This window comes from Cervus elaphus, chromosome 2 (assembly GCF_910594005.1).
Source record: "Cervus elaphus chromosome 2, mCerEla1.1, whole genome shotgun sequence".
Lineage (NCBI taxonomy): Eukaryota > Metazoa > Chordata > Mammalia > Artiodactyla > Cervidae > Cervus > Cervus elaphus.
Window position 1 is genome coordinate 43,978,297 of NC_057816.1, and position 25,024 is coordinate 44,003,320.

The window sequence follows — 25,024 nt, forward strand, 5'->3', positions numbered from 1 at the left end:
CTACAAGCGTAAAAAGTCTTTTCCATTGGATCGGTTCCCTAACCCTGGACAAAGAAGGGAGATACAGGATGTTGGATTTAACAGGGGACAAGCATCACTAGAATCACACTCTGATACAAGATGCCACAGTATCTTAAAATTAGCTATCTTCAACAAAACTTTGTTCCTTTCCCTAAACGGATGATTCCCTCGGTGTGGTTCTGTGGTGCAGAATCTCCTGAAATTGATCATTAGTGAGGAAGAACAGGGAAATGTGGTGATCTGTCATAGCCTTGCTAGTCTTCCTCCAGTTCCTGTATCTGATATTCCCTAGTACACTCCCTCATTTGAAGTCTGAAACCTCATTCTTTTCTGGCACTAAAATTTAATTCTTTTACAGGAGAAGTTGGCAAACCAAATGAGATCTTTATGGGAAAAGATACAAGATATTGAAAGAAACCTCAAAAAATATGACGAACGAGCTGATGCTTGGATGGTAAATAGGAGAATGCATTTCTGTTTGGAAAAGTTCGAGGCATACATGCTAGAAACTTGTCCCTTAATAGATTGAGGTGAAATAATCATGTGCTAAAAAATTCAGAGAATGGGTTGAACACTATCTAGAATAATATTCCATGTACCATTTCAACCTACATTCCCAAGCCTCTTGGGCTTTTTGGACTCTAATGGATCAGGAACTACAGCAAAGATCCATTAGAAGCATGTGGCACAATTGCTAAGATGGAGACACAGGATGGGACATGGACAACTCCACACCCGGGACTCAGGATCTCAGGGAAACTTCTCAGGTTTAAGATCAGTTCTCATTCTGAAGATCAAGGGGGCATTTAAAAATTCCTGGGTTATTTCAGGCACAGATTTCTGTGTAAGTCATACATTCTAGGAAGTAAGGGACATATTATTGAGAAACACAGGTATTTTCAATCTGATTAGTACATGAGCTCGGGTGGATACAAAGGAAACTGAACTGCAATGTGAGGGGTGTGACTATCATGGTGAAGAGTGACAGCTAGCGAGTAAGCAGAAAATGTGACATGTTAAAGAAAAACCTCAGGAGGGAAAGGAATAAAGAGAAACAGATAAAGAGTGAGAGAGTGAATTCATCAATGCTGGGAAGGAATATGCAACGGAATGAGGATGAATGCCCTTCTAAACAATGTGGGTAGGAACCTGTGACCTTACAGAACCTGTTTGTAGAGAAAAGGAGGGCAGAAAGAAAAGACTGGGAGGATGAGCATCTGTTTGAGAGCAGTAGATGAAAATCTGAAGATCTTTCCTTAGGATACCAACCCCAAGGGTAAAATGGAACATAGCTGCTCAGAGAGAAGTCAGGCTAGGGAGTTTGGGAGGTTTGAGATGAGACATCAGTTTACTTCTTAACATTGAAATCAGGATACTGCACATGATGCATGAATTACCATAGATTTCAATTGCTTGCACGAGTCTTTCAGATTTGATGCATGAATTACCCATAGATTTCAATTGCTTGCACAGGTCTTTCAGATTTGTTAGGAGGCATATGAAAGAAATGACCCATGAAAAGATTTTCTTCAGATGTTTCAGAATCATCTGTATGAAATGGATGGAAGTTATTTGAGAAAAGGGTGGGTTTGACTCTTGACCTAGTCAAAAATCGTGGAAAATAAGTGAAGGAAAGAAGATTTCTGAGAAGAGGGAAGATATGACTTTAAGATGGATGTAGCTTCTTGGTAGACAGAATGAGTCAGAGCAAACTAAATGCTGTTGAAACTCCTCTCCCAACAGTTTTACGTGAATGGATATGGAGACATGATTAGGAAAACTTATCAGATGTTAACTCCAATTCTTCAGGAGGGAGAAAATTACTACAAAGGGTTTATTACAAAAGAAGGCCAAAAGATTTACAAGCAAATCAGGAAGAGACAAAAGGAACTGAGTGGAAAGAAGACAGATCTCAAAGTAATATACACAGAATTCAAGAAAATGTCCTATAAACCAAATGTGGAGCTGCACCAGGTAAGGACCGAGGGCTGAAAATGTATTATCTGAAGCTCACACCTTCGATGCCCATTAGATGGTACTAGGGGGTCTATTCTTTCATCTCTTGCATCCTAAGGTTGGAGTCTCTCCTAGTGGGAAATATTATAGAGAAAGTGCTACTCATGCAAATCATGATTGAGCAAGCTTTGCAGAATTGTGATGATGGAGACTCCTCAGGGAATATTCCCTTCTCAAAATCTTTTGTAAATTGATTCTGTAAAAACCAGAAAGGAACAACTTTTTTACTGCCATTCAATGTTTTGATCTCCAATTGGGCAATGGGAGAAATTTTAGATACATTCGTAACTTTTCACCTCCTGTTGGAATATCCCAGGTTTGAGTTGCCTTTAGTTTGGGACATATTAAGCTTTTAGGACAAGCCCTAGGAAACATCAATTTACAGAGAGCTGAGGGTTGTCCAATCACTACCCTTGTACTTTCTCTCTTTTCTTCTCCCTCCGAATTTCTTAATTTATCGAGAATTTGGATTCTCTCAACAAGCTGTGTCAATTTCCTTTGGGGAGAAAAAAGACAATGGGTTTCCCGACTGTTTCCTCATGGTGGTGATAAGAACTTTTCTGAAGTTTTCCCGACACAAATATTGGTTGGCTACTTATGAAGAGGTCTTGTCTTATGTTTCCTTATTTTATTTTTGACATGAATTGGGAAACAAACTGAAATGGTAAGTCTGATCTTGTGATGCTGATGATGGCACTGTGAAGGCTGTGTGAGATCAAGCTGCATTTAGCAAAGGGAACATGTAGCGTGTCAGACAATACTACATTACTTGTGTGTATATGTATCTATGGGGCTTCCCAGGTGGTGCTAGTGATAAAGAACCCGCCTGCCAATGCAGGAGACACAAGAGGTGCAGGCTCGATCCCTGAGTTGGGAAGATCCCCTGGAAGAGGGCATGGCAACCCAGTCCAGTATTCTTGCCTGGAGAATCCCATGGACAGAGAAGCCTGTCAGGCTACAGTCCATAGGGTCACACAGAATTGGACGCAACTTAACACACACATATCCGTGTCTGTTTTGTTGAATATAATTTCCTGTTACACTTGAATGGAAGTAATTAATAGCATATTTTGCTCCTGTGGCTGAGGGAGGTAAGTGTTGCCATGCCCAATGCAGACTTTTCCAAAAGGCCAGTTTTTACTGATTTAAAATTTCAAGATCATAAACATGTTGAAGCTCAAGGACTAGTATTTCCAGGCATTAGGTGAGAAAAGTAAGTACCTCTGGGGAAAGGGGGTGAAAACAGACAATGAGAAAAAAATGTCCCAAGAAGAGCCTGATCCTATCCCATGCTTGTGGGGAAAAGGATTTAGATGAAGAGTGTTGACCTGAAGGATGCTGTCTTATCATAAAGGCTGTGTTCAAGAAGCCCTGGGCAGCAGAAGGATGACCCGCATCTTCCTCTTACAGGGGTGAGTCAGCAAAGCTGCACGTGCCTCAGCCTCTGCTCCCAGAACTCCCTGCGCGACCCATGGCCAGGCAGATGGACTGGCTCCACCGCTTCCGGGGTGAGCGTCACCCCACCGGTGCGTCTTCCCTGCAGGGTCCCTCAGTGTTGGTTTCTGCAGACAGTCTTTCCCTCTTCATCTCTCAGCCTGTGCAGAACAGCCTGCAAATAGGCGCGTACAGACATGTGCGGTCACAGAGTCACGAAAATCCTCTACAGGATACACACAGGCTGGTGCAGGGGCTGATGCGATTCATGCCTCATCGATTACTTATAAATTTGAATAATCTGTATAATGAAGAAACGGACATACTCCAAAAATGGCTCCTGGGTCCCTAGAAATATCATCATGTACCATGTCAGTTGTTCACTGAAAATTGGTTATTAATCCAGGATATTCCAGTTTCAGAGTCTAAGTGTAGTTACATAGAGGAAGTTTCTTAGCAATTGAATGTATAATATGTTTTCCCATTGATATAATCTGAAAAAACATATAAGACTCAAAATTATGGAAACCACAGGGAAGCAAATAAATGGTTGGTGGATGGGCCCCACAGAGCTCCATGATAAACCTCCTCCTGGAGGGTGACTTGTCAGGAAGTGGAAGACTAGACCTTAGGCTGGAACCGAAGATCAAAAGCAGAAAAAAGTCTATAAGGAAATCACTTTTAAGAAACCATCCTTAGGTTTTGTTTCCTCAATGTCCATTTGCTAATTTAACTGAAATGGAAGAATGATCACCAATTCTCTATTCTACAATGTATTTTTTTTTTTCTCTTCAGCAGGAGTAATGGAGGTGAAGGTAAGATATACTGTCATGATCTTGGAGATGATCAATGCCTGTTGTCCAGTCTTTTAGATGTAATAAAAAGTACCCAGCCAGAAGTAGACATCACCTCCCTATTGTTTACAATCTCTGAGTTTTTAAGCAGTTTTTTCCATGGTAACTAATAATTTATTTCCTTGGCAGATATCCTGGCAATGTTTGAATTCAATGTTTTCCAGTTGAAACTATATTTCTAATAACCTTAAGACTTTTCACCCAGTGAGACTCTAGATAAACCCTCTTCTCTCATAGATCATTTTATTTTAATATTCATTTTGACTGGCTTTTTCTCTCATCTCTCCATAGTCAACTTTTCACTCAATAAGGAAGTAAGCAGTCAGCACATCAGGCTGTTCGATGATGCAAGACATCTGATGTATGAACATCCCAGCCTTCATGCATCTTTGGATGGTGGAACATCGAAGTATTTTGCTGCATGGGGAGCCCAGAGCTTCACCTCTGGCAAACAGTACTGGGAGATGCTCGTGGACAGCTCTTGGGACTGGGCTGTAGGCGTCTGTAAGGATTCCTGGATAAGGAAGGACGACGGCATACTGGACGAGTCCAACAGGGACAAGTTTCTCCTTCTGTGTGTGAAGCAGGATGACCATTACCAACTCTGGACCACCGCCCCGACCACGCCTCTGTACATAGAGAGACCTCTGGACAGGGTTGGGGTGTTCCTTGATTGTGACAGTGGGAGTATTAGTTTTGTGGATGTTACCAAGCACTCCCTCCTTTGGAGGTATGATGATGGCATGTTCACTTTCCCTGTCAGGCCCTTCATCTGCACTGGCCACAGGTGAGGAGGCTGAGTCACGGCCCTGATGGGATGCTCAGGACGCCTTCTCTGAGGGAGCCCTTGTCCAGTGCTGCAAAAGAATCCTTCATTGTCTTTAGGCTCTTTCTACTGTAATGGACCCTCCTATTCACTGCTGTGTTATAAAGCAGGTGTCAACTGCAAACTTTTGTTGGTTTCTGCTATCATCTTGACAGTGAAATTTTCCTTTATAGCCATTTGTCTGGAATATATGAAATATATTCACCTGTGTTGTGAGCTTGCTGGACTCAACAAAATATGACCTTGTGCTTCCCATTTCCTGCCCCCCAGGGCTTAAACAACATGGACAGACCTGATCCCTAACCAGATCCAGGTCAGCCTTCAACCTTCTTCTCCTTCCTCACAAACTACTCTGTCCTACACATCTATTCACCCTCCGGGCGAAAACCGATTTGCAGGGAAATCTCCACTGACCCTGGAGACTGGGATAAGCATTTCTTTCAGAGAATCCAGAATTAGCAGGTCCTTTTCTTGTACAATAATAAAAAGAAAGTGCTTCATGAGGGGCACTGGAGAAATCTTTGCCTGAAGAAATTAATAAATACTCCTGATTGGAAAGGAGTTTTGCAGTAAAAGTTAGGGACGAGAGTCTAAAAGTTTAAGCTTTCAGGATTTAAAAGTGGATGTCAAAAACTAATTAGATTACACACATTGAGCTTAAGTGTATTTGTATGTTGGAGGCTCTGTTAAGTGTAGATATTATAAGTGTGGGGGTGACTCTGGGCATTGCAATCATACTGGTGGTATGTTACACTTTTATATTATTTTAATTTAGGATTATCACCTGGGCATGAAGGATGGGATGGGAGCATTGTCTGTTCCCATTTTCCAATCATACAATAGAGCACTTTTTCTTTTATTTAAATATTTTTGCCCCACACTGAATTACATATTCACCATTGTATTTCTAGCACTAAAGATACTTTCTAAATATATATTGATAAGTTTTTCAATACTGATTACTTAAACTTACTCTCTAGCTCATGTTGAAATGTTGCCAAAACCAGCACTCGAGAAACAAGCACCACACTGGGAGAGTTGGAGAATCAGATTTATTACACCGGCGGGTCCAGAGGAGTTAACACTCCAAGCTCCGAGCCCAGAACAAAGGGGTTACAGAGTTTTTATAGACAGACTGTAGTGGGCAACACTAGCTGTTAATAGGCTGGTTTAAACTAGGGGTTTCACGCGCAGGAATAATGGTCAACGTGGGGAGGGGGATGTCTGACCTGGACAGGCATGATTAAGCAGGGTTGCAGGGGTTGGATGACTGCAAAGAGCAGGACAAGGTGAGTGAGATAAACTCCATTTCCTAGTATTGCAAGTCCCCACTTTCTAAGACTATGTGACCTACGTGATCTAGACTTTGCAAGGGGCAAGCGGAGTTACAGAGGCAGAAGGAGGAGGTTACGTAAATTTTTAACTTTTCTTCTTCAATAAATCTTACTACATCTTAGTAGCTAGAGTCTCCTATATTACCTGCTATTTGAAATAAAAAGAATCATGTCTTTGGCGCTAATTTTACAAATTTCATATTGGGCAGAGAAGCAAATTATATAATTTGCAGCATGGTTTTCCAAATACATTCAGCATTTCAACCATTTAGAATTCATTTAAGTACAGATATTACCTCATAGCCATGAGAATGAAAGTGTGTTTTTCTATTTACCACAACACCAAAAGCACCTACAAGAATCGGGGCGGGGGGGGGAGTACTTCATTTTATTTTTTCAATGGCTGCTTCAAGTTCTCTTACTTGGAACACACAGAAAAAAATCCACAAGTGAGAAGTTGTGTTCTATGGTTATGTCTTTTAAACAATATTTTGTATTTACAATTTTTTCCGCTAATTAAAAGCACCAGCTGCAGATACAGTCTGCTAAAAACATAAGACATTACAAACCCATTAAAAGACAGCTTGCCAAACATGACTCAATGGACATGAATTTGAGCAAACTCCAGGAGATAGTGAAGGATAGGGAAGCCTGGCGTGCTGCAGTCCACGGGGTCGCAAAGAGTCAGACATGACTGAGCGACTTTCACTTCACTTTAGCTGTATGAGACTAGCTGTAATGGCTCCCTGGGGGCTTGCTTGCTGTCTGTTTTAAATTCTTATGATTAAAAAACTGTGAGGCACTGAACTGGGACTCATCGGATGGTATTTACGACAGCTTTACATAACTGAAAGGTGAAGAAAAGGCTCAAAGTTCACACAAATGTACACATGCATGTACACTTGGGGTGGCCTCCGTGAAGCTAGAGTGGAATATTAAATATCAAGTACTGAATTTTGGCAGGGGGCTTCCCAGGTGGCCCAGTGGTAAAGAATCCACTTGCCAGTGCAGGAGACATGGGTTCGATCCCTGGATCACCTGGAGGAGGAAAAAGCAACCCACTCCAGTATTCTTCCTGAAAAATTCCAGAGGATCCTCATAGGCTACAGTCCACAGGGTCACAAGTTGGACACAACTGAGTGTCTGAGCACCCAGGCACAGACTGAATTTCTAACTGCACACTTGAGAGCTTATCCCTAACTTTACATGTATACAGATAACAGAATGGTCACTACAAGCACTTTCATATCAAGACAGATGTTAACTGTTAAGGTTCTTATTTAATCGGCTCTACATACAAAATGCCCTAGAAGCAAAGAAAGGCTTAAACATAGATAAACATGATGGAGAGCGTGTCTGACCTCCTTGTATTGGCTCTGGAGGAAGGAGAAGAGCACACCCAGGTAGAAAAGCCACACACTCAGAGGTAGTAGGAGCTGGCAGCCAGGCTGTGGTCTGGACTGACCCTCTCCAGCGAACTGTTCAGTTCCCTCTGGGTGTCTGTTTCCTTCCTTTATACACCCGCTCACCAGGTTGGTGACGATGAAGGCCCACAGCTCCCAGTCACTGGTGAGCCTCAAAGCTGTGGTGAACTGGGCTTCAGCACTGTCCATGCCGTTGGCAGAGACACAGGCCAGGCCCGGCAGAGTATGCAGCTGAGCTGTGTGGCTAGGAGGGTGGGAAGGCGGGGGTCACATTGCTGGTGCAGCCAACAGACCTGGGAGATCTCCTGCAGCCCAGCAGCCCGTATCCTCTGCCCAGCCTGCACGTGCCGGGGTACTCACGCAGGATTATTTGGAAGGAGGACAGGACGGGCTGCAATCGAGCATCTTAAGCTTCTCCAGCCGCAAGAGGACAAGTCTGCGTGCTTCTGCGCCTTCTCTTGGTAGCTAGCTTGCATGGAGTACGTCACAGTCTCCACGTTGACAAGTGTGCATGTGTGCTCCTTGGGAAACGGGTGGAAGAGGTCGGCGGGTTTGCTGGATCTGCAGGATCAGCAGGATCTCTTCGAGCACAGTGTGGTGACGGTCTAAATGCACTGCTGTTGCTGCTTCTTACTGTTTACCTGCCTGGCATCAGGAGCATCTACCTGGAGCACCAGGAAGAAGATACACAGAGCCTTTCTGAGTGGGGTTCCCTTGTGGGTGACATATTACCTGTTCACCGAGGGTCAACAGTGGGTGGACTTCCTGCAACAGCAGCCACATCCCTTGCTGAGCAGGAACAGCACCCATGTGTACTCAGATCCCACCACCCGGGTGTTCGCGGCCCCACACGCAGGAGGTAGCAGGCTGACATGGGGTCCTTCTCAAGTGTGTGCAGTCGTGTAAACTGGACGACCAAGCTTCAGTGCCAGGACAGGCTCGGCGGTGAGATCTAGGTTGCTTCTCACAGCAGGGACTTTCTTGAATCAGTGGACGTCTCTTGACAGCATAATTCAGACAAAAACCTTGCTGCTTCAGATTTAGCATCTTTGAAACAGCGGGTTTTGCTGCGATGTCAGCCTGCCCTCTCCAGGTGGCTACCTGCCTGCTCTCTGTTCTCAGTGTGAAGGCAGAGCAGGGAGCCAAGCTGCAGGTGCGTTTGGGCTTCAGTGGGTTGCAGTGGCTTTAAGGAGAACATGACCTTCAAGCAGTGCATGCACAGGGCTGAAGTGCTCCTTGAAGACTCAGCCTCCAGGTATCATCAGTGGAAACCCTGCCTTAATGCTTTGGAGCATCAGCATTAAAGTCACAATCAGGACAATAACATAGCTTCACTATAAACATCACTTTAGACATATGGCAAGACATAGTGTGAAATAAATTTCAGGTATAACAAGTGTAAATATTATCATTATTTCTGATATTATAATTGTTTACTGAGAAACACAGTTATGAACAGTAAAATAAACCTCTAAGATTTCTAGCAACAAAATTAACACTCAAACCTATTTTTGAGTATATAAAAGATGCAACTATTTAGTAAATGCAAGTTTTCATGAAAACAAAAAATGAAAGAAGCCAGGAACTTTTAGGGGGAAAAACAGAAAGAATAATGAGAGGGCATCAACCTTAAACAGATTTTCAAATATATCCTGGTTCACAGGAGGAGGGGTGGGTGGTATTGGAGGTTGGAGCAACGCTAGTTCGTATTTACAGTTATTCTCCCAGCAGTGTCCACTCCTCTCGTGTATATGACTTGATGCAGTGAATACTTCTCAAGTTCTCTTCTTCCCAACCTGTCCTCCTTTAGATGGAGGAGAAAGGGAAAGGAAAGAGAGAAAGAAGGAATGAAGGAAAAGAGGGAAGGAAACAGGCAAAGAGGAGACTCCACACTCCCTTTGACATAGATTCCCTAGAGTTTTGCTGGAAAGTCCTTTGTTCCACCATTTAAGGGATAAAAAATGAATTTTGGAGTCTGAGTCAGAGGAGACCCCTTAGGAAGGCAAGTTAGAGACAGTGCTCTCACTATTACAATCTTCATCTTCATCCCCACTGCTTTCAAATTCACAGTCTTCATCTTCTCTGCACTGGTCTGAGGAGTTAGTGGCATCCTCCTCTGCATCTTCCTCATTTTCTTCTGATCTCCCTGAAGCAGGAGAATGTTCTCCAATCGTGTCTGATGATGCTAACTCTGCAGCCTGAAGCCCCGGGTCCTCTCTAAGCCTTCCTTGAGAATTTCCTAATGATGGGGACTGCAGATCCATCCTTCTAATCTTCAGGTTTGGGTCCCCCGTCACGCTCATGTTCTTACGCTTAGCACAGGTCGCCTCTCTGTAGGCAGTGTATTCTTCAGGAGACAGAGTCCTGAGCCAGAGATCAAGGTCCACCTTGTACTGTGTCTGCAGTTCCTCTGCCTGCTTCTTATAAAGCTCCTTCTGGTCCTGGGGGACCCGCTGCCAGCGTCTACTGATCTCCACCATGCGCTCCCTCGGGGGAATCACTTTCAGCTCCCTGCTTGACCAGAGATCCTGGTGGAACTTGTGATAGCCATTCATCGGGGGCTTCTTGGGCTCTCCGTGGAATTTCCTTTCCATGGATAATTTGTTTTCTGAAGGAGATTTTACTTTTTGCACATTTTCCTGAATCTTCTTTGGCACTTTGCTTTGACTTCTTTTGGGGACATAGGGTTTCTTGGAGTTCTGGACTAGATCAGGGTGCTGTTCTCTGAACAGAGCCATTTTCTCCAGAAACTCCTGTTTCTCTTTCTGGAAATCTTTAAGGTATTTCAGCTTGAGCTGTTCCGGCAGCTTCCTGTATTCCTCAGACAGAACCTTGGTCAGCTCCTGGTTGCTCATTTTGGGGTGTTTTTGGAGGTACTGAGGTCTCATCTCTTTAAAAAAACGGAGGTAAGCTGTCAGGGGCTTCTTGGGTAGATCAGGATGTTTCTTGTGTTTTCTGCTTTTGGAATTGTTAACATTTTCCTTAGCTTCCAGGACTAATTCTTTCAAAGTGCGAAACTTTCTCAAGTTATAGGAAACCTCTAACCATTTGAGTTTGCACATTTCCCCAGAAAAATCTTTAAAAGCTACTTTACCCCAGTCCATCACTGACTGAGTTGTTTTGAATGTATGCCTGTCATTGGATGGAATGTTTTTCTCCATACATTCCAGTAACTGCACAATGTCTTCCTTGGACCAGTCATCTTGACTTTTAGGCATCGTCATTTCTAGGTCTTTGGGACACTTCAATGGTCCCAGCAGTTCAGACACCACAGCAGAATTTTCAGCTTCGTCACTCCCAAGATTCAGCAGGTGAGTTATTTCTGAAGTCTTGCAGTGTGCAATTCTATCTTTCTGTGGAGAAAGAAAAGGAAAGTTCTCCTATGTGATACATGAGAGAAGCATACCCCACTTGAGATATATCCTTTCTATCATTTCATTTACCCTGAAGAATGTAAATGAAAACTGGCCCAACCTATGAGTTGAGACTCTTATTGAACCTTATGAAGCTTCTTTTGCATAATTAAAAATCCTCAGGCACCTTCCCAACATGCTTTCCAATCAGTCTTACCACAGGTTGTTTTACATACAAATGAACAAAACAAAAGACCGGTTCCCCCCTCAGGGGGCAAATAATAAGTGAAAATGAAACAAAATTTAAAAAATTAAAATTCCTGAAAAGGAAAGGACTTTAAAATACCAATGAGATACCATGGTACATGTATTGGAATGTCCAAAATCCCAAACAGTGACATTACCAAATCCTGGAGAGAATTTGGAAAAACAGAAACTTTGATTCATTGTTAATGGGAATGCACAATGATGCAAGCATTCTGAACAATAATAGGGAACCTTCTTATAAAACTAAATATCCTCTTAATATTATTCAGTAATCATATTTCTTTGTATTTAACCAAATTGGCTGTAAACCTGTACTTGTAAAAAAAAAAAAAAACTGCACAGAGATGCTTTAGCAGCTTTGTTCATAATTGTCAAAACTTGAAAGCAACCAACATGTCTTTAGATAGGTGACTGGATAAAGAAACTACACTACCTACAGACAATGGAACATTATTCACTGCTGAAAAGAAATGAGAGATGAAGCTAGAAAGAGACATGGAGTATACCTGAATACATATCACTAAGTGAAAGAAGCTAATCTGAAAAGAATATGTATTTCATGAGTCCAACTGTAAGGCATTCTAGAAAAACAAAAGTATGGAGATGGTGAAATAACTTGTCATTTTCAGGAGTTTGATCTTCCCAAGTGGCACTAGTGGTAAAGAATCAAGTACACCTGCCAATCCAAGAGATGCAAAGATGCCAGTTCGATCCCTAGGTCGAGAAGATCCCCTGGAGGAGGAAATGGCAACCCACTCCATTATTCTTGCCTGGGAAAATTCCATGACAGAGGAGCCTGGCAGGTTACAGTCCATGGAGTAGCATAGAGTTTGACACACCTGAACACACATGGTGATGATAGTGGTTTCAGAGGTTTACGGTGGGGGATTGATGAACAGGGGATCACAAAATAATTTTAGGGCAGTCTAACTCTTCTGTATATTATACCTATTTGCTCTCTCTTTATATATATATAGGCCTATATTTTTATATAGGTCTATATTTTATAGGTCTTTATATATATATATATATATATTATATATATATAGGTCTATATTGTATATTGGCTTAATTCCTCTGAATTAAGAGGAATTCAGAGGAATTAAGCCAATACAAAGGAGGGGGGAAATGCATGTTTTTCTACAAATGGTGCAGGAAAAAAAGATAGCACATACCAAAAAAAAAATCTAAGCACAGATCTTACACGTTTCACAAAAATTAACTTAAACTACATCATAGATCTGGGGCATCCCAGGTGGCACAGTGGTAAAGAATCCACCTGCAATGCAGGAGACCTGGGTTCAATGGGTTGGGAAGATCTCCTTGTTGAAGAAATGCCAACCCACTCCAGTATTCTTGCCTGGAAAATTCCATGGACAGAGGACTCTGGAGGGCTACAGTCCATAGGTCAGAGTTGGACATGACCAAGCACACACACATGCACATACACACATCATAGATCTAAATGTAAAACTATAAAACCCTTTAGAAGATAACAGAGAAGAAAATGTAGATAACTTTGAGTATGTTGATGACTCCTAACATGTAATGCCAATGGCATGATACATGAAAAAAATAATTCATAGGGTAGATTGCATTACAATTTAAAAACGTCTACCCTGCAAAGGACATTGTCAAGAGGATGAAAACACAAACCAAAGACTGAGGGAAAGTGTTTGCAAAGAACATATATAACACACCACTTTCAAAAAACACAAAGAACTCTTAAGACTCAACAGAACTCAAATGAAAATAAACTTATTTAAAAAGTGGCGGAAGACCCGAACAGTCACTAAACCATACACGATATACCAATGGAAAGTAGCATGTAAAAAAATGTTCAATAGCATATATCACCAAACAATGTGTCAAATTAAAACAATAAGATACCACTACATACTTCTTAAAATGATGAAAATGCAAAACACTGGCAACAACAAATGCTGGCAAGGATATAGAGCCACAGAAAAAAACAGAAATTCTCATTCATTGCTGATGGGAATGGGAAATGGTTCAGCCACTTTGGAAAAAGAGTTTGGCATAGAGTTTCTCCATGGGGGCTTTAGTTAGAAAACAAAACATAATGTTAGCATTCAATCCAGCAATCATACTTCTTGGTGTTTACCCACCATGAGTCAAAAGCTTATGTCCACAAAAATACCTGCATGTGTAGGTGTGTAACAACTTTATTCATAATTGCCAAAATTTGAAAGAAATCAAGAAGTCCCTCAGGATAGGTTAACAGATAAACTGTGGTACATCAAAACAATGATATATAATGCAGTGCTAAATAGAACAAGCTATTAAGCCAGCAGTAGACATGGAGAGATTTTAAATGTTATTGCTGACTCAAAGAAGCCAATCTAAAAAGACTTAGGTTAATTAAAATTAACATAAATGGATTAAATTTACCAGTTAAGAAATGCTTTCTTTTTTAATGCTGAACAAAAAGAAAGTATATATATATTTGTGATATATATTTATAAGAGACACTAGTACATGATAGAGAAAACTTGAAAATACAATAGTAGAAGATGGTAAAGTGAGAGAAAATTAACAGCTTTGATTTGCCATCAGACAAAATATTAAACATTTAGTGTGTCTTGAAAGGTGAATACACAATAAAAAATATTCAATTCAATAATACATATGAAATAGAAACATGTAGACAACTGATAGTCTTAGAATGAAAAAAAAAAAAGATAGAGGGCTTCCTTGGTGGTTCAGTGGTTAAGAATCCGCCTTGCCACGCAGGGGTCACTGGTTTGATCCCAGGTCCCAGAGATCACAACATTAAGCCTGTGCTGTAGAACCTGTGAGCCCAAACTACTGAGACCTAGCACTGCAACTACTGGAGCCCGCGTGCTCCAGAGACTGTGCTCCACACCAAGAGAAGCCACTGCAATGAGAAGCCTGCCCCTTGCAACTAGAGAAGAGCCAGTGAACAATAGTGAAGATCCGACTCAGCCAAAAATAAATACATAAATAAAAACCTGAAAAATCACTTTAAAAAACTGATAGAAACAATGGCAATATATTATTGCATATATGGCAATTATATCATATATATATATTAAGCAATGAACATATATCTCATTTATGGATAAATTAAGCAGGGGGGGGAGGGGGGAGGGGGAAGCTTCAGTAAAGACATTAAGGAATTGACTACTCAGTTAACAAGATTAACCTTATTAACAGAAACAAAATCCAATAGTTACCAAATACATTATTCTAAACACATGTTGACAATTTCCTAAGACCTAAAGGAAGTCTAAAACAATGTGACATATTGTCACAATAAAAACTTTTAGAAAGGTGTGAATAAAAGGGAATATTATTAAATCAGAGAAAGTATAAGATTAAAATAAATATAACTAAATAAAATACATATAACTAATGTCATTGTAAATGGGGAATCACTAGAAGCATTCTCTTTAAAACCAGAAATAAGATCAAGGATAGTCACTATCACTTTGCTGGTGTCTCAGACGGCAAAGAATCCACCTGCAATGCAGGATACCTGGGTTTGATCCCTGCGTTGGGAAGATCCCCTGGAGAAGGGTAACAGTTACCCACTCCAGTATTCTTGCCTAGAGAATTCCATGGAGAGAGAAGCCTGGCAGGCTACAGTCCATGGGGGTCATGAAGAGTCAGACACAACTGAGCGACTTTCACTTACAGCCATTGTCACTGCTTCCATGCAATTCTTTTGGGAGGTCCAAGCTGATGTAATCTATAAAAATGGCAGTGGGAAAGAGAAGGAAACAAAATTATAGTATTGACAAGAAAACTGTGCACAAGATGATATCTGTAGGGGACCTTATAAGAAAGAAAAACTATTATACCAATAGATAATTTTTCAAAAGTAGCAAAGAAGTATGAATACATAGTCAAGATTAAAATACTTTTTGAGTCTAACAAAACTCTGAATATTTAGGCCTTTGTTGGTGATATTTAGTCGTGTTCAACTCTTTTGCAACTCCGTTGACTGTAGCCATCAGACTCCTGTGTCCTTGGGATTTCCCAGGCAAGAATACTGGAGTGGACTGCCATTTCCTTCTCCAAGGTATCTTCCCGACATGGGGATCAAACCTAAGTCTCCTTCATTGGCAGCATTCTTTACCACTGAGCCACCAAGGAAGCCAGTTCAGCCTTACTTACCTCATTATACTTTTGTTTTCTTGCTCTGTTTGATTCAATGGCTTTTTCAGCCATGTACAGAAGAGTATCAAAGCTCTTTCCCACCTCAGGATCTCCACCCACCCCACCCTATTTATCCTTCAAGTCTGTCTTCAGATGCCACTCCGTTATGCCACTGCCTTAAGTTTATACTTCATTATGTATTCCTTTAGCACATTCCTTTTCCCCCCTTACACTGATCCAAATTGTAACTAGAATTCCTATAGCTTTTATTCATTTCCTTGCTCCCTGACTATAATCTTCATAAAAGTAGGAAGGATGTCTGTGTTGTTCATAACTGCCCCTTGGTACTTAAAACAAATGTTAATACATAAGCAACAGAATAACCCAAGAATGCATTCAGATGTGTTATTCACAGTATTGAAAACATGTTTACAGACTGAAAGGCAAAGTCTCAAGTCATAGTGACAAAATCTCAAGTTAAAATACTGTTGGCTAGTAGATGTGAGTTTAATAATCCAGAGTGATTTCAAGGAATTCCACATAAATCTTAGGCAAAAAAAAAAAAAAAAGTTCTCTTTAAAGTCTTAGCTTTCCATTTATTCAGGAATTTTTACTGATTGCCTGTTTCTTCAGGAACTGACTAATTAAAAGTCTTATTACTAATCCATGTTAAGATTCTCTAGCTCAGGGATTTTCTAAAATCAGAACAACGACATTTGGAACTGCTTATTTCTTTCTTGTTGGGCTTTCCTCTGCCTTGTAGGCTGCTTAACAGAATCCATGGTGTCTACCCATGAAATAATAATAACATCCAACTGTGACAACTTAACATTTATCCACATATCAACAATTGCCCTCTGGAAGGAAAAATCACCCCCAAGTGAAACCACTGCAGTGTAAAAAGTAAATGAGACATTGCTCATGATAAAATTTGTATTTTTAGTGATGACGAAAAAATTTAAACAAAGTTCTCTTCCAGTGTTCATCTGGGCCTGCTCCCTCCTTCCCTAGTGTGCAGTGTCCATCTGCATTCCACACTAACCAGATCTCCTCAAAGATGCGGGTGTCCACCCGATCATAAAGAAATTTCTTTTCCCGTTTTTCTAATGCTAGCAACGTAACTTCTTATAAGTGTCAGTCCCCCAGTCGTGTCCGACTCTTTGGGACCCCATAGACTGTAGCCTGTCAGGTGTCTCTGTCCACGGAATTCTCTAGGCAAGAACACTGGAGTGGGTAGCCATCCCCTTCTCCAGGGATCTTCCTGATCCAGGGATCGAACCCAGGTCTCCCACATTGCAGGTGGATTCTGAGCCACCAGTGATGCTCATAGTCTAGGTAATAACACACAAAATGAGTAGCAAGTCATCATGACACCCCGATACAGAGCTGGGAAAGAACACTCTTCTTTAAAGGGTTACACTTCTAGTGTTAAAGAATGGGGTTCTCCTACTGTCCCTCAGATGGTAGAGAATCTGCCTGCAACGTGGGAGACCTGGGTTCAGTCCCTGGGTTGGGAAGATCCCCTGGAGAAGTGAATGGCAACCCACTCCAATATTCTTGACTGGAGATTCCATGGACAGAGGAGCCTGGCAGGCTATATTCCATGGGATCGCAGAGTCAGACATGATAGAGTGACTAACACTTTCATTTTTCACCTGGACTATATATCTTTGGTGAACTTTATATAAAATATCAATATATAGTTTTAATGTCTGTTACTTTGTCTTGAAAGATTTGTGACTGTGTCTTCCACTTCTAACAGGCAGAATAATTCTCAGAGCTTCTGCAAGTCTGTCTCCTGAGTTATACTCCTCAGCTTGGCTTGAGTAAAATGCTCTTTTTTTCCCCTTGATTGTTAATTGAATTTTCAACAACAGTAAGATCCATAACATAGTTTAGATATGTTGATATTTAAAACTGTAAAATCTAAAGCATGCAAGGCAACAGTACAGAAGCTAGTGAATCAAATAAGTAATAACATGAAAGAGAAATACAAAAACGGGACTTCCCTGGGGTGGTCCAGTGGTAAAGAATCTGTCCCTGGTCCAGGAAGACCCCAGGGCAACTAAGCCCCTGAACCACAATTATTGAAGCTGCAGCACCTAGACCCCGTGTTCTGAGAAGCCACCACGAGAAGCCAACCCACTGCAACTAGAGTAGCCCCTAGTCACCGCAACTAGAGAGAGTAAGACCCAGCTCAGTGAAATAAATAAATGAAATGAAAAGAAGAAAAGAAATACCAAAAAAATTTATATAGTCCAGTCACATATTTCCTAATATTCCCACTTTCGATACACACAGAATTACAGATTTGTGTTCAAAGATAAGATGTTGAGGGAAATAATAGACTCTATGGTATCTTCTTACCTGGTTGATGAAGAACAATATTTGTACAAAATCGTTGAGAAATGCTGTTGGATTAGTAAACTTATATGGAGGCAATCCTTCCCTTACTCCATGTAACTTCTTACTTCTTTTCTGGATTCTAGCTCTCTAGAAACTGTGTTGATCTTCCAACCACAAATCAGGCAAATTTTTTCTCCATGTCCTTCTTTGATTCTTACTGGGCTGCTTTCTTTCTGTAAATGGAAGGAAGATAAATATTTTTCTTCTTAAAAGGATTATGTTAATACAGTACTTAGTTGTGGGTGTTTCCCAGGCATCTTTGGAAATGAACTTTTAGTGAGGAGAAAAACTCATCAAGGAAGATTTCCTAGTAGCTGGGGATAAAGAAACAGAATGAATGAATGACAGTTTTTCCTAAAATGAGATTGAAGGGAACAACTGCTACTAATCTCCTTTCAACATAGCAATAACTTGTCCCTCCTCCCAGTTTTTTTGCAGATCTTATGCCTATCTTTTCAAAAAAGAAATTTCCCTTATTATTTTCTCTAGTAAGAAAACAATAAACTCAAGCCCTTCCCTTTAAAACAATGGCATGCTTGTAGAATTCAGAGTCCCCCCCCCCCCTCCTAAGTTTGAAAGTTTCCAGAGTCTAAAAGACCACTGTTTTAGGTGACTGGAAATTAAATCCTATTAAAGGGACAGAAACTTAGATAAAATGCTTAAAAAATGTTTTATTAAACATGCAATAAACAAGGGACTTCCCTAGTAGTTGAGACCCCACCTTTCAATGCAGGGGCTGTGTTTGGATCCCCGGTTGGGGAACTAAGGTCTGAAGTGCCATGAAATGAAGCCAAATTTAAAAAGGAAAGAAAAAAAATTTTTTTGTAATCAAAGAGATATGAAGAAGTTTGACCAAAATCATACTTACATCAGTAGTAGAAGTAGGGTCAAAAAATCACATTTTTCTGCACTTTTCATTATCTAATAACAGTAACTATATTTAACATAGTCTTGAATTCTTAGTCACTAGTGACAAATCAAAGAAAAGGTGACAGGAGGAGAACCTGGGAAGTACACACTCTGATTCATTTAAGTTTGGGGGTGTTAGAGAAAATTAGCCTCTCCTCTAACTTGTTTGAGAGCTTTTCACTTGCCTGAAATATATGTAAGAAGTGAACTCCCGGTTTCATGGAATTTAACACATTACAAATTGTGTAATTTTTTCACATTTCAGTCATCATTTATCCCAAGGCCATGTTGGTATTCAGTCGCTAAGTCATCTCCAACTCTTTCTGATCCCTTGGACTGCAATACACCAAGCTTCCCTATCCATCACTATCTCCTAGAGTTTGCTCAAATTCCTTCCTTTGAGTCAGTGATGCTATCTAACCATCTGATTCTCCGCTACCGTCTTCTCCTTTTGCCTTCAATCTTCCCCAGCATCAGGGTCTTTTCCAATGAATCAGTTGTTTGCATGAGATGGTCAAAGTGTTAGAGCTTCAGCATCAGTCCTTTCAATGAATATTCAGAGCTGATTCTCTTTAAAATTGACCAGTTGGATCTCTTTGCAGTCCAAGGGACTCTCAAGAGTCTTCTCCAGCATCACAATTCAAGAGCATCTTCTCCAGCATCACAGTTCATCATCAATTCTTTGGCACTCAGCCTTCTTTATGGTCCAATCCTCACATCCATATATGACTCCTGGAAAAACCATAGCTTTGACTAGATGAACCTTTGTAGGGAAAGCGATGTCTTTGGTTTTTAATACACCATCTTGTTACTCAGTTGCTCAGTCATGTCCAACTGTTTGCAACCCCACCTACTACATCACACCAGTCTTCCCTGTCCTTCACTATCTCCCGGAGTTTGCTCAAACTCATATCCATTGAGTCGGTGATGCCATCCAACCATCTCATCCACTGTCGTCCCCTTCTCCTCCTGTCCTCAATCTTTCCCAGCATCAGGGTCTTTTCCAATGAGTCAGCTCTTCGCATCAGGTGGTCAAAGTATTGGAGCTTCAGCTTCAGCTGCAGTCCTTCCAATGAATATTAATATGCTGTCTAGGTTTGTCATAGCTTTCCTTCCAAGGAGCAAGTGCCTTTTAATTTCATGGCTGCAGTCACCATCTGCAGTGATTTTGGAGCCCAAGAACCAAATCCCAAAGCATTTTCTTTGCTCTTCTTTCTTGTGAGGCATGTTATCATTTGGTTTATAGAAATGTGAATTCTCAGTCATGTGCATCATTCTTTCAAAAGCAAATCTGTTTTGTTTTTTCAATGTGTAATGTTTATATCATCTAAAGCTTTAGTAAGGATTCTTTTTTTTAATATTTGCTTATTTGGCTGTGCTGGGTCTTAGTTGTGGCATATGGGATCTAGTTCCCTGACCAGGGATCAAACCCAGACACCCTGGATTGGGAGTGCAGTCTTAGCAACTGCTACCAAGAAAGTCCCAGTAAGTGATCTTGTATATATGCCTATTTAAATCCTGACTGTCTGAAGGAAGACAAATATCATATATCACTTATATGTGGAATCTAAAAAAGGGGTACAAATGAACTTGTCTCCAAAACAGAAATAGAGTTATAGATGTAGAAAACAAAACTATGGTTACCAGGGGTAAGTGTGTCTGTGGGATAAAGTGGGCTACTGGGATCAACATACACACACTACTATACATATAAAAAAAACAAAAAAAGAATAAAAAAAAAAATAAAAAATACATAAAATAGACACCTAAAAAGGACCTACTGGATAGCACCGGGAATTCTACCCAGTATTCTGTAATGACCTATATGGGGAAAGAATCTAAAAAAGAGTGTATATATGTATAACCAATTCATTTCACTGTATACCTGAAACTTAATTACATGACACTGTAAATCAACTATACTCCAATAAAAACTTTAAAAAAAATAAAAATAAAAATCCTGACTGTCTCCTTCTAAGTACTGTTTTCCATTTTCTTAACCACTAGGAACATTATCTTCCATAATATACATTTGCCATCCCTAAAAGTCGCTCAGTTGTGTCAGACTCTTTGCGACCCCATGGAATTCTCCAGGCCAGAATACTGGAGTGGTTACCTTTCCCTTCTCCTGGGGGTCTTCCCAACTCAGGGATTGAACCCAGATCTCCCACATTGCAGGTGGATTCTTTACCAGCTGAGCTACCGGGGAAGTCCAAGAACACTGGAGTGGGTAGCCTATCCCTTTTCCAGTGGATCTTCCCAACCCAGGAATAGAACTGGGGTCGCCTGCATTGCAGGCAGATTCTTTACTTACTGATGGGCTATCAGGGAAGCCCATCCCTGAGGAAATCTCAAAATCAAACCTGTAGAATAAAATTATAGTATAATCATTTCAAATCTCAAAATAATGGAATTTCCTTGGCCTATCAATCTGGAAATCAATCTATGACTTGACTTTTGTTGACATTCTGCTTTATTATTTTCAATCCTATTATGTTAGCTGCATTTTGGAAAACTTTGTTAATGCCAGAATAATATTGTTTATATTCACTCTTTCATTCATTTATTTATTTACTCATTCATTCACCACATTTTTATAGTATTCTATGTTCAAAGCATGTATAAGATAGTAGGAATAATAAAAAGTATTTTCCCTACCCTCTTGGGATTTTCAGTCTAGTAGCATCAAAACAGGGCTTCCCTGATAGCTCAGTTGGTTAGGAGACCCCACTTCGATTCCCAGTTTGAATTAGGGAGAACTGATTCGACCCGGTTCAAGTCAGGAGAATGGCAGGCCATGCAGTTTCCTCAAGGTTACAGCCCACATTACCCACATTCATCACACACTCTGGTTACCTGCTCAGCTGGGTCTCCTGCTGAAGCCCCGTCCTCTGGTCCCAGAACCAAAAAGCACCTTCTGCCTTAACCCTGCATAGCTAACCCCAGGGAAGCTCCCAGACCTCAGAGGAATCAGAGCAGTGGTCCCCAACCCTGAGGCGTGGACGGAACCAGTCCATGGGCTGGAAGGAGCCAGGCCACGATGCAGGAGGCGAGCAGCGGGTGAGCAAGCGAAGGTCGTCTGCCCATCCCGTCCCTCACCTTACCGCCTGCACCATGCCCCCTCCCAAGTCCATGAAAAACTGTCTGCCATGAAACTGCCCCTAGCACCGAAAATGTTGGGGACCTCTCCCCAGGATGGAGGCTTTTCTGTGCTTCCATTTCTTGTAGGCATGAAGCCAGCCTCATGTTCCCTGAGTTTCAAAGGGCTGATTCAAACAGTTGCTAATCAAGGGAGGAACAGCCAAAAACCATCTAGGTAAGATTAAAGGGACTGGAGAAGCTCATTAAGATTAGGAGACAGACTAGCTGAGAGGAGATTAGATGAGAACAAGCTTTGCTCACACCCTAATTTTGTCAGACCCCACCTTTGATCCAATGTTATAAAAAACCTTCATCAAATCCTCTGGGGTTTAGGCACATAGTTTATTGAGGCAGAAGCCTGGTATGTCTCCCTTTGCCTGGCAAGGCAATAAAGCTATCCTTTTCTGCTTCACCGAAAACTCTGTCTCTGGGATTTGATTTGGAACAGTTATTCAGAGGCCAAGCTTTCCTATAACAAGCTGAGGTTGTTTCTATGTAATGATCTCATTTGTCAAAATTTTAAAAGTATTACTTTCTTTCAACCTTTCTATAAATTAAACCATTTTGCCATCTTGTCTTGCTATATATTTTTGGAATAATTTGATGATTAATTTTAAGTCTGTTATCCACGAATTCCTTGGTCGTTTACATAGATTTTAAGGACTCAGAAAGTAGTTTCCAGGTACTGTTTAGTTTTCTATTTAGTGTAGCTCCTAAAAAGGGCATCCTGCTCTACTCATATAAATATATTACAAGTGGTAATATGTGTGTGTTAAAAAGAATGTTTAGCAATAGATAAGGAGATAGTGCAGTAAATGATTTGAGAAAAAAAAGAAGTTGGTTTTGAGTGTTGGCAAATGACTCTTCAGAAAACTCTGACTTGGAGCAAGCAATAACGAATGTATCTATAGGAAAGTGACATTTGTAACTGTGCATAAATATGAGAAATTAAAGTGACCATTCATGGGATGTAGAAATTAAGATCAAGAACTGATGGTTTTGAACTGTTGTTGGGGAAGACTCTTGGAGTCCCTTGGACAGCAAGGAAATTGAACCAGTCCATCCTAAAGGAAGAGAAAGAAAGAAAGTGAAGTTGCTCAGTCATGTCCACTCTTTGTGGCCCCATGGACTGTAGCCTACCAGGCTCCTCCATCCATGGGATTTCTCCAGGCAAGAGTACTGGAGTAGGTTGCCATTTCCTTCAAAACCCAGGGATTGAACCTGGGTCTCCTGCATTGTTGACAGATGCTTTACCATCTGAGCCACCAGGGAATTCCTCCTAAAGGAAATCAACCCTGAATGTTCATTGAAAGAAGTGATGCTGAAGCTGAAGCTCCAGTAACTTTGGTCACCTGATGCAAAGAACTGGCTCCTTAGAAAACACCCTGTTGCTGGGAAAGATTGAAGGCAGGAGGAGAAGGGGACGACAGTGGATGAGATGGTTGGATGGCATCACCGACTCAATGGACATGAGTTTAAGCAAGCTCTGGGAATTGGTGATGGACAAGGAAGCCTGTCGTGGTGCAGTCCATGGGGTCCCAAAGAGTCAGACAGGACTGAATGGAACTGAAATGTTTTTTACAAACTAAAAGGTTAAAAGGATTTGTTTTCTGGTATTGCCTGTTAGGAATGAGAGTTACATCACAGTGGGGAGGAGTTCTTGATAATAGTTTCAAAGAACTTCAGAATAATCCCTTCTCCTCAACATTTTGTTTTTAAATGCAAAGGTGTCAATAATAAAGATAGAAGGGAAAATTTTAAAATGTAGCTCTACTCATATAAGAAGACTTTAGTTGAAATCTAACCCACTTTTACAAAAATTAATCCCATTAATTCATATATTCAGAAACTGATTTTTAATGAGGAATTCTATTTGAGATAAAGGACATCAAAGGAAACCATAGTTTGTGACTATATCTTGTGTATGCACACTTTCCTGCATTTTAATCAGTGGGTTGCAATCAAGGCATTTTTTACATTTTTTTTTTATGTTACTTTATTTATTTATTTTATTTTGGCTGTGCTGAGTCTTAGTTGTAAGCACACTGGAACTTCGATCTTAGTTGTGGCATATAGGATCTAGTTCCCTGACCAGGGATGGAACCTGGGCCCTCTGCATTGGGAGTGAGGAGTCTTAGCCACTGTATCACCAGAGGAGGCCTTTAAGCATTTTCTAGATCATGGATGAGGGCAGAAGTACAGATCAGTGGCACTGTGTACATTTCTTCATTTTAACAGCTGTGTGTGTTTTTTTTTTTAATCTCTGATTATCTCTTATAAGAATGTTGTTTTATTAACCATTACATCCTCAAGCTGGTAGATTGTCCCTTGAACTGTCAACTTGCCAGAAAACACTTAGTGATTGAATTAACATAGTTGCTTAGAAACAACATGTTGCTTGTATTTTGCCTGATCTAGGAGACTTGATGACTTGTGGATTTTAATTTGGATCAAAAGTGATTTCTTACTCCCACACTTCTCAGCAGGGTGATTTTGAACAAGAAATCCTGCTTGGATGGTTGTGAAATTTAAATGAAATAATGGAAGTAGAAAAGTCTAGTTAACTACTCTTTGTTAAACCAGTCCCTGGCTGGTACTATAATTATTTGATTTTTCAGACCAAATAGGACTCACCACCTGGAGCTATAGGATGAATCAAACTGTGGAAGTCCAAGCTATCTGGAGGAAACTAACACCAACAACAAAACTGTATTTTTATTTTGTTTTGTTTTTTTATACAGGAGGAAAACCGTTGGAGAGGGGGATGACTCTTAGTTAGGAAACCTTTATAGTAATTCAAAATCTGACTTTGACTGGAATATTCTGCTTTTGCCACAGTGGCAAGTTCCTTCAGTTAAGAAATAACCAGTCACAATACCAAGCTGTTTAACAATGT

The 25,024-nt window shown here is 40.7% G+C and overlaps 2 protein-coding genes and 1 pseudogene across 2 annotated transcripts in view; 1 reads left to right on the forward strand and 2 right to left on the reverse strand.

Moving 5' to 3' along the window:
* LOC122706513 (tripartite motif-containing protein 43B-like) overlaps nucleotides 1–5,116 on the forward strand; it is a 6,018-nt gene extending 902 nt beyond the window's left edge. Inside the window, 5 exon segments of the mRNA XM_043921726.1 lie at nucleotides 380–475; nucleotides 1,765–1,995; nucleotides 2,247–2,353; nucleotides 3,448–3,563; nucleotides 4,617–5,116. Of these exon segments, the coding sequence (XP_043777661.1) occupies nucleotides 380–475; nucleotides 1,765–1,995; nucleotides 2,247–2,353; nucleotides 3,448–3,563; nucleotides 4,617–5,116 (1,050 nt within the window).
* Nucleotides 5,117–7,905: 2,789 nt separating this feature from the next.
* LOC122706515 lies at nucleotides 7,906–9,277 on the reverse strand (annotated as a pseudogene).
* Nucleotides 9,278–9,903: 626 nt separating this feature from the next.
* On the reverse strand, nucleotides 9,904–11,145 carry LOC122706520 (upstream-binding factor 1-like protein 1). The gene has a single exon (XM_043921752.1). The coding sequence runs from the start codon at nucleotides 11,131–11,133 to the stop codon at nucleotides 9,904–9,906; it is 1,230 nt and encodes a 409-aa protein (XP_043777687.1). The 5' UTR covers nucleotides 11,134–11,145.
* Nucleotides 11,146–25,024: the final 13,879 nt, after the last annotated feature.

Coding starts and splice junctions, on each gene's coding strand:
- LOC122706520 (XM_043921752.1), bottom strand. CDS start 11,133: ATGACGATGCCTAAAAGTCAAGATGACTGGTCCAAGGAAGACATTGTG.